At 46.7% G+C, this 8,579-nt stretch overlaps 1 protein-coding gene across 1 annotated transcript; it reads right to left on the reverse strand.

The window, feature by feature from the left end:
* On the reverse strand, positions 1–8,368 carry LOC136764164 (lecithin retinol acyltransferase). Its single transcript, XM_066717982.1, has 2 exons — positions 7,834–8,368; positions 1–491 (listed from the first exon to the last, which is right to left on the reverse strand). The coding sequence occupies exons 1-2, from the start codon at positions 8,335–8,337 to the stop codon at positions 339–341; spliced, it is 657 nt and encodes a 218-aa protein (XP_066574079.1). The 5' UTR covers positions 8,338–8,368; the 3' UTR covers positions 1–338.
* Between the last annotated feature and the right edge of the window lie 211 nt (positions 8,369–8,579).

The following is an 8,579-nucleotide window of genomic DNA, read 5'->3' on the forward strand; positions in this document are numbered from 1 at the left end:
TGTTTTAAATACAACATTTTCTTTATTTCTTGTTTTGTTTTTACAGTAAAATGGGATTTAAAACTTAATTGCAGTAGCGGCAGAGGTACTAAACCTCATGTTATTAAAGTAAATAACAGAGCAGTCCGTTTCCATTCAGGTTTGACACTTCCGTATTCGTGAGGCTCGTACCCCAGGATGCAGCCGTAGTCGTCCGAATGACACTGTGCCAGGGCAGCCAGAGGGGCTGTGATTGGCAAAGGGGTGAATAATCCGCAGTCAAACCCTCGTGAGAGATCACACGGGACAGTCTGTCCTCCCTGCCCTTGTTATGTGGGTCACAGCGCGGCATGGCGGGGTTAGGACGCCATCCACAGGGTGAGGGGGACGAAGACGCTGGGCAGGGTGGTGTATGGCGCCGAGCCCAGGCAGAGCACTGACGCCAGGCCCAGCATGGCGCTGAACAGGGCACTTTTCCTGCTGCAGACGATTTTCCGCACTGTTTTACAGAACTGGGGAGAAGAGGAGAGAAAGAAGAGGGAGAGACACATATTAGATGACAAGAACTGGAAAGCCAGGAAAGCAGGCATGTGCTGTGTCCCAGTCGGACTCAAGACCTGGTGAAGACATGGACACAGCAGTCGTCAAGTATAACGAGTCGATCAGTTGGGCTGTGATAGCAGGCGTCTAAAGGCACTGAATACCAACAGCCCATACAGCAGCAAAACCCTCCCGATCCTGCTGGTTTATTGAAATCCCAGGACACAGATCTGATGCCATGTAGACCGTGTCAGGTTATCAGCGCTGAAGGGGCGAGTCTTTGCTGACAGACGTCCTGCTCCTGCTGTCTGACCTCCAGGCTGCCTGTCTGATGTCCATCCTGTGACGCCGGTGCTGTAACACCAGGTGGCGCCTCCAGCCTGCGAACACTTTCCAAGACAAGAGAGGATTTCAGTCTGAGCTACAGTCCTGACAGGCTGTGTGCCACAGCGACATGACACTGCGTTGTGGAAGTGGAACTGGTCTCTGTGGCTGGATGTGATTGAGAAGATGTATACAGGCATGTGTGTGTGAATATACAAACCCAGAGATGGGGACATAAAATATATATTCAACTGTTTGTGTTGATGAACTCTGAAAAGTGCTTGGCCACCCCACTGGCCACACTTATTGTAACTAAAACTGTCAGCGTTGCCCCTGATGACTCCAGGGCGTGGCTGCCGTGGTCGGGGTAGTTTTGGTAAATGTGGGGCTATTTTATAGTAGCAGATTAATTCAGGCTGAAATAGACTGCGAGAGTAAAACCACACTGCACCCAACCCACACAGATCTACTGCAGGAATCCCTTCTTCAAGTGAGTGAGAGACTTCTTGCTAGCTAAATTAAACGTTAAGGATTTAGTTTGTTGACCGTGTACGCTTGATACATAATGATCAAATCATTTCACTGGACTGGCAGCCGACAGATGGCCAGCTAATACCGATTCAATGCTACAGATCGTGGGTTTTGCAGTTCAATCGTCCTCGTTGCTGGACAGATAACTAGACAGCTCTGTGAGTTAGTGAGCTGTAGAGCCGAGAAACAGCGCTTTAACACACAATCAGGGGGAATTGCTGAAAATGAGTGAATTCCTTTGACAGGAACATTGCTAAGAGCAGCACTCAGTGATGTGTGAGGAATTTCAAATAAAGACATGTAGGCCCTATAGGCCAATAAGCACTTTTTGTTTGTTTGTTTGTCTCATATAAAACTTCTGAACGAATGATCCAGCTTCAGATCTTGTTTTAAAAAGCAATGCTGCTCTGGCTTGTCGGTCATGATCAGATATATTTTAAATCAGTCGTTATTCACTCGTGACGATGCTTTGCCTGCCTGTGTTTATATTGGATGGTGCCCTGGTGCTACATGCTAAAACAGCTCAGTGCTGCTTAACTTCAAAGCCACGCAGTTTTAAGTGCATGATGTGTATGACGTGAGTTTCACTCTCCATCCCACTGGAGATCGGTGTCCCATCCTGGCCTTGACTTGCAGAGTGCTGGACACGCCCCTGAGCAGAGATGGCACGTGTGAGCGATAAACAACTGCACGTGCGGCCGGCTGAAGGAAATACAACGGCACGTGCTTCACACCGAGAGGAAATATGCACCAGCACGTTCCCATACAGGTCGCTGGTATCAGTGCCCGTCCGAACACATTTCTTGTGCTGATAAAGCAGCAGTGATTGCGCTGGAATGATCCTGCCTGCTAATGCCCTCTGAAGGCACAGTTGAAATTGTCAAATAGTCTGCAAGGCCTCTTCTGGGTTCTGGGTTGTTCTGCGCTGTGAAGTTGTGTGACATCTAATCCAGTGCAGAGACAGAACTGTTCATCACCAATCGCTAATCCCCAAATAATGGCCTTGACCAGAAAACAGGAGCTTCTTACCTCTCTGCTTCTGCACGCATGTCACAGCAGATCAGTCGTTTCCTATTTCTAGTGTCATATCTTGTCTGATCTGCTTTCTGTCTTGGCGACAATGCAGTTGTTTTATTACTTGTTTAATTTGATACTAAACCCCTCCTGTTAAAGGTAATCTTCCTAAATAATGATGCAAATAAAGTCTGTTGGGCTCTCAGCAATAGCGGTCTCTGAGAGACACTGGCCTATGAAGAGGCTGCAGTGTTGAATCTGTCAAGGACACTGGCTGTGATATAACGTCTAACACTGATCGCTGGGGGTCTGAAGTGTATATTCTCAGGCACTAGACTGTGCATTCATTATGAATAGGACATGCCTGTGTGCTCTATAATCAATACTAAACAGTATTGTAAACAGGTTCTGCACCACTGACTTATGACCCGGGACATAGTCACAGATGATGACCGTGCTGCTGTCTGGGGACCCCCTCCCAGTGTGAGGAGAGACACGGGACAGAAGGACACGCACTGAAGTTGCACACGTCCCAAACACTGTCTAAAGTCAAGGCATTATTTGATGTGAAGTGTGTGCAGATCGCTTCTGGTCTCATCTTCCCATCTTCTCGTGGTTTTCTGCATTTTTCATCTCTAGACCTCCTCTCTATTGCTTCTTTAGTCCCTCTCTGATCTGTTCTTGCGGTGTGTCTGATCCATGTAACATCTTCACACCTCATGTTTCTCTGACGCAATTTTGTTTCGCTCTCTCATCTCTTCTGGATGACCCAAGCAGACATCTCTCCATGTTTCTTGTTGTTGTGTGGAGATTGTCATCCTGCAATAATAGACCTGGGTTTCCAAGCCACAGGTGAGCACTGGCAGTGCTTGCTTTGGACGAGGACTTTTCATGTCAGGTAACAAGGGCAGGGTTCTTTCAATAGTGTGCCAATCCTTCCATATTCTCTTGGTCCAGTTTACACTCCTCTTTTGATGTCTTTCGTGAGATCTCCCTCAGGCAGACATGATCGATGAATGATATACACCGATCAGCCATAACATTATGACCACCTGCCTAATATTGTGTAGGTCCCCCTTTTGCCGCCAAAACAGCCCTGACCCGTTGAGGCGTGGACTCCACTAGACCTCTGAAGGTGTGCTGTGGTATCTGGCACCAAGACGTTAGCAGCAGGTGGGGCCTCCATGGATCGGACTTGTTTGTCCAGCACATCCCACAGATGCTTGATTGGATTGAGATCTGTGGAATTTGGAGGCCAAGTCAACACCTGGAACTCGTGATTCATCAGACCAGGCCACCTTCTTCCATTGCTCTGTGGTCCAGTTCTGATGCTCACGTGCCCATTGTAGGCGCTTTCGGCAGTGGACATGGGTCAGCATGGGCACCCTGACTGGTCTGCAGCTACGCAGCCCCATATGCAACAAACTACGATGCACTGTGTGTTCTGACACCTTTCTGTCAGAACCAGTATTCACTTTTTCAGCAATTTGAGCTACAGTAGCTCGTCTGTTGGATCGGACCACACAGGCCAGCCTTCGCTCCCCACGTGCATCAATGAGCCTTGGCCACCCATGACCCTGTCGCCAGTTCACCACTTTTCCTTCCTTGGAGCACTTTTGATAGGTACTGACCACTGCAGACCAGAAACACCCCACAAGAGCTGCAGTTTTGGAGATGCTCTGACCCAGTCGTCTAGCCATCACAGTTTGGCCCTTGTCAAAGTCGCTCTGACAAAATGTTCACTTGCTGCCTAATATATCCCACCCACTGACAGGTGCCATGTTAACGAGATTATCAGTGTTATTCACTTCACCTGTCAGTGCTCATAATGTTATGGCTGATCGGTGTTTATACCATATATAGTACATATATGAGAACTGAAGGAAATTAGGCCACACATGCAGCCTTTTATTGCATTCATTAGTTCGGGTGAGACGAGGGGACCATGTATCACAGGCTTAAATAAAGCCATGACGTTTCAAAAGGCCTGTGGCAGTTGACCGTGTTTAAAAGGGAAAAGGCAGAATAGAAATTAATTATTTCATATATGTCATCATCGTAAAGAGTTAGGAAAGTATGCTCCACAGATGTGCAGAGTTCCCCTGTCTGCCCCATGGAGGGTGAGGCTTAATTTGTTTCCATAAGAGTGATAGTGAAGCGCCACCAGACATGACTGTGGGGTTGGTTGCACACTGAGCTGTGCTCGATGGCGGTTGTATTCTAGAAGAAAGCAGCGTCCGATAGAAAATAAAGCTAAAACCATTTTGTATCTTTCTGTGGACAGCTGGTTTTAAAGTTTTCTTTACTCTGGCCCGTTGTCTGTAATTTGGACGGGACTGAGCACATGGCCTTCAGCTGTAATAGTGCAAAAAGGATGAAATTCGACTCGGTTCTGCAGTACATTTATCTCATTAACTCTCCTACCGTGAAAAATGTCTCCCTATGTATCTTATAGTGGAAGGAAAAAAAGCCATAATCTGTGAAAGATAGATTTGGCTCACAGAGGCTCCACAGTGTCTCCTGCGAGGCATCATGTGCTCCGGCCTCTTCAAACATCAAGGCTGTGATCACGGCCGAATGTATTCAACATAATCCTTTTAAACATGCCTGAGGCAGGATCCCAAATTAAGTTCAGTGTAATCGGGGACAAAAATAAAATACCACAACAAACCAAGGCCCGCAGTAGTGCTGTGTTATTCCGGGTGCCCTGCCAGTGACAAAGTGTGGTTTGACCTGTGATCATTAAGAGCATTAGCAACAGGTTGTCCCAGTCAGGTGAGCCTGGTGGTAAGAGCCTGGCCCAGAGAGATGCTGACTCCTTCTGTGTTTGTTTACCCCCAGTCTTAATAAACGACCCAGTTCAGAGATCGGTGTAATGGGTCAGAATCACAGGGCTTTCGAGATGTTTAGACTTTGACAAGATTTGAGATGCCTACGACACCTGCAGGGCTTTGACTCTCCAGGAACAGGGTAACCAAGACCTGGGTTACAGGTCTGTCCAACTGGGAATTGACTCGCTCGGCTCTTCCAGTCTTTCCTCCCAGGCTGTTGGTGTTCGTCTAACCGTGCTCTCCAAATTTGTCATTTATCTGAGCAGATGGCTCTTTTAACCAATTCAGCCGGCTTCCCCAGGTGTAAAGGCACGACTTAAGAAAATAAGAAAACATGCCACCTGGATTAAGGCTGGATTTGGAGAAACTGCTTCCAGGAAAGTCCCTGTAGAGACGGACAGTGGGCATCCGTGTCACAACAGGCCTGGACTGGAGGTGCTGTCAGACAGGAAACAAACACGTGGCACAGTGTGGGGGGTGTAAAATGTGTGCAGGCTGCGCTGTGAAGAGCTGGGCTCCTGCAGATGACTTTCCGAAGGCTGGAAATGCAACAGTTCAGATGTGTACTGTATATAGCAATGAACTATGCTGCACTGTTGGGAATAATAATAATAACTGGAGTATAATCTCATACACATGGCATTTTGAATTAATTATGCTGTAGTTGTGTGAACCATGTAAATCCCCTGTCAAATCACGCTAATTAATGAGTATTAGTCATAATGTATTATTCTTATTTAATTAGTGTAACTCTAGCCACAGAAGGCCTCAATGTCTTCAGGTTTTCATCGCCTGCTGGTCCTGCTATATTCAGCTGGTTCTTTCTCAGCTGGACCCATTCAACAGCATTTCTGAGGGGGTTCACTGCACCACAGTTACCGAACTGCACGACTATGAGCTGAGCTGGATGTGAGGTCAGGGACTGTCCTGTCATGTCCTGGCACTTTAGGTGACCTCCCGCCGGAGCTGTGGATGTCTCTGAGAGAAGGAGGCTCTGCACTGAGGTCCTACACTGCGGCTGAATCCCTCACTCCTCTCTCCGTCGCTCTGGTGTTACCGGAGCTGATCTCTTTATCCCTTTGAACTTCCAAGCTGTTCAGCAGATCCCATTCCCACTGACGCATGAGCCAGACATGAAGCTCCCGTAGGATCTTTACTATTGTTTACAAGGGGTCACACACACACACACACACACACACTGTCACTTACAGTGAGGGGAAAAAGTATTTGATCCCCTGCTGATTTTGTACGTTTGCCCACTGACAAAGAAATTATCAGTCTATAATTTTAATGGTAGGTGTATTTTAACAGTGAGAGACAGAATAACAACAAAAAAATCCAGAAAAACGCATTTAAAAAAAGTTATAAAATGATTTGCATGTTAATGAGGGAAATAAGTATTTGATCCCCTATCAATCAGCAAGATTTCTGGCTCCCAGGTGTCTTTTATACAGGTAAAGAGCTGAGATTAGGAGCACTCTCTTAAAGGGAATGCTCCTAATCTCAGCTCGTTACCTGTATAAAAGAGACCTGTCCACAGAAGCAATCAATCAATCAGATTCCAAACTCTCCACCATGGCCAAGACCAAAGAGCTGTCCAAGGATGTCAGGGACAAGATTGTAGACCTACACAAGGCTGGAATGGGCTACAAAGACCATCGCCAAGCAGCTTGGTGAGAAGGTGACAACAGTTGGTGCGATTATTCGCAAATGGAAGAAACACAGCTCGTTACCTGTATAAAAGACACCTGGGAGCCAGAAATCTTGCTGATTGATAGGGGATCAAATACTTATTTCACTCATTAACATACAAATCAATTTATAACTTTTTTGAAATGCATTTTTCTGGATTTTTTTGTTGTTATTCTGTCTCTCACTGTTAAAATACACCTACCATTAAAATTATAGACTGATCATTTCTTTGTCAGTGGGCAAACGTACAAAATCAGCAGGGGATCAAATACTTTTTTCCCTCACTGTATGTGTTGGCTGCTGACTGATCACTGCTGAACCTGCTGTGATTAACGCTGACAGGATGTAGTGCTCGGTCTTGTGAATGGGGAGAAAAGGAAATATTCAAACAATTAGGAGGCAGTGCCAGATGATTTATCCTGATTAATCCTGTCCTGTCATTTTCATTGAAGCCATTTCTCTTATTCAGAAATGTATTAGCAAAGAAAACCTCAGTCTCCCATGTTTAACTGTACTGTTTAAGGACTTTTAAGACCATATATGTGCTGTGAACTGTCCCAAAACTGCCTCAAACTGGGCATGAAACAAGGGGGACAACAGATTTTCTTGTTGAATTATTTAAAAGCACACTGATTTACTATGACAGCTGAACGTTTTTCTGATCAGGAAAAATAAATAAATTGTTCACAAAAACCTTTCTTCACATCTAGAGTCACGCTGTGTATTTAGTTAAAGACATGTAGGAGAGTCTGAGATGAGTTGAATCAAAACAGTTTGATGAAAAGAGGAAACTGATTCTGTGTGATGCACGACTTCAGCTGTAACCTCTTGCTGAGTAGCTGTGAGGGCAGTGTCATTGTACAGATGATTGTCTTCCTCTCTGATGTGTCAAGACAGAACAACAAGGAAACACACAGCATACCTGGAAGGTCTGGAAGCTGATAGCCATCCCGTAGCGGCAGTACATGACAAAGTGTTCGCAGTTGTACCAGAGCAGACTGTATCCGGTAGAGCCCAGCAGCTTCTCAGCCCTCCTGGCCACCTCCTCTCCGCTCAGGGGTGGCCGGCTGCACAGCTGGTCCGTGTGGTTGACCAAGATCTCAGCCCCGTAGGCGAAGTCCTGCACCGTGTCCACCCTGACACTCGCCACCTTCGAGATGACGCCCACAAGCAGCCGGGTGTTGGTCACCATTTCCCTGATGGCGGCGCTGTCCTTGGTCAGCACAGGCAGGATGTCGGGGATGAGGTGCGCCACCTTGTCATCCCCCAGGTAAATGCCGAAATGTGTGAACAGAGTCCGGGGGACCTCCAGCAGGTCTCCTCTCTTGAAGAGCGACACGTCGTAGCCGGTCCGGGGCTCCTCCTTGTCCTTCCTCGGGGGGAACAGCAGGCTCCACAGTCCCTGGAGAAGCTGGAAAAGAAACATCTTGGAAGCGTGGAGGACGTGCGCAGTGCCAGCTTTTATCCCGGGAGTGCTGGGAGGAGCCCGGGGGTTTATGGTGCGGAGTGTGGGAATCTGAGGGGAAGGGGGAAGAAATCAATTGAAAGGGCTTTTCAGAGTCAAATTTTCATGAGTCAGCTTCACTTTGCTTAGAATATATTTGAAATATAAATTATGTATATAATTTATTATTTGTGCTGATAATTTAATTGACATAAATCTGCCTT

Source organism: Amia ocellicauda, chromosome 12 (assembly GCF_036373705.1).
Source record: "Amia ocellicauda isolate fAmiCal2 chromosome 12, fAmiCal2.hap1, whole genome shotgun sequence".
In the NCBI taxonomy this organism is placed as follows: domain Eukaryota; kingdom Metazoa; phylum Chordata; class Actinopteri; order Amiiformes; family Amiidae; genus Amia; species Amia ocellicauda.

Excerpts from the sequence above, each read along its gene's own strand:
- LOC136764164 (XM_066717982.1), bottom strand. The coding sequence starts at position 8,337 with ATGTTTCTTTTCCAGCTTCTCCAGGGACTGTGGAGCCTGCTGTTCCCC. Across the intron at positions 492-7,833 it reads TCAGCTTCCAGACCTTCCAG|TTCTGTAAAACAGTGCGGAA; the intron begins GTATGCTGTGTG and ends TCTTCTCCCCAG.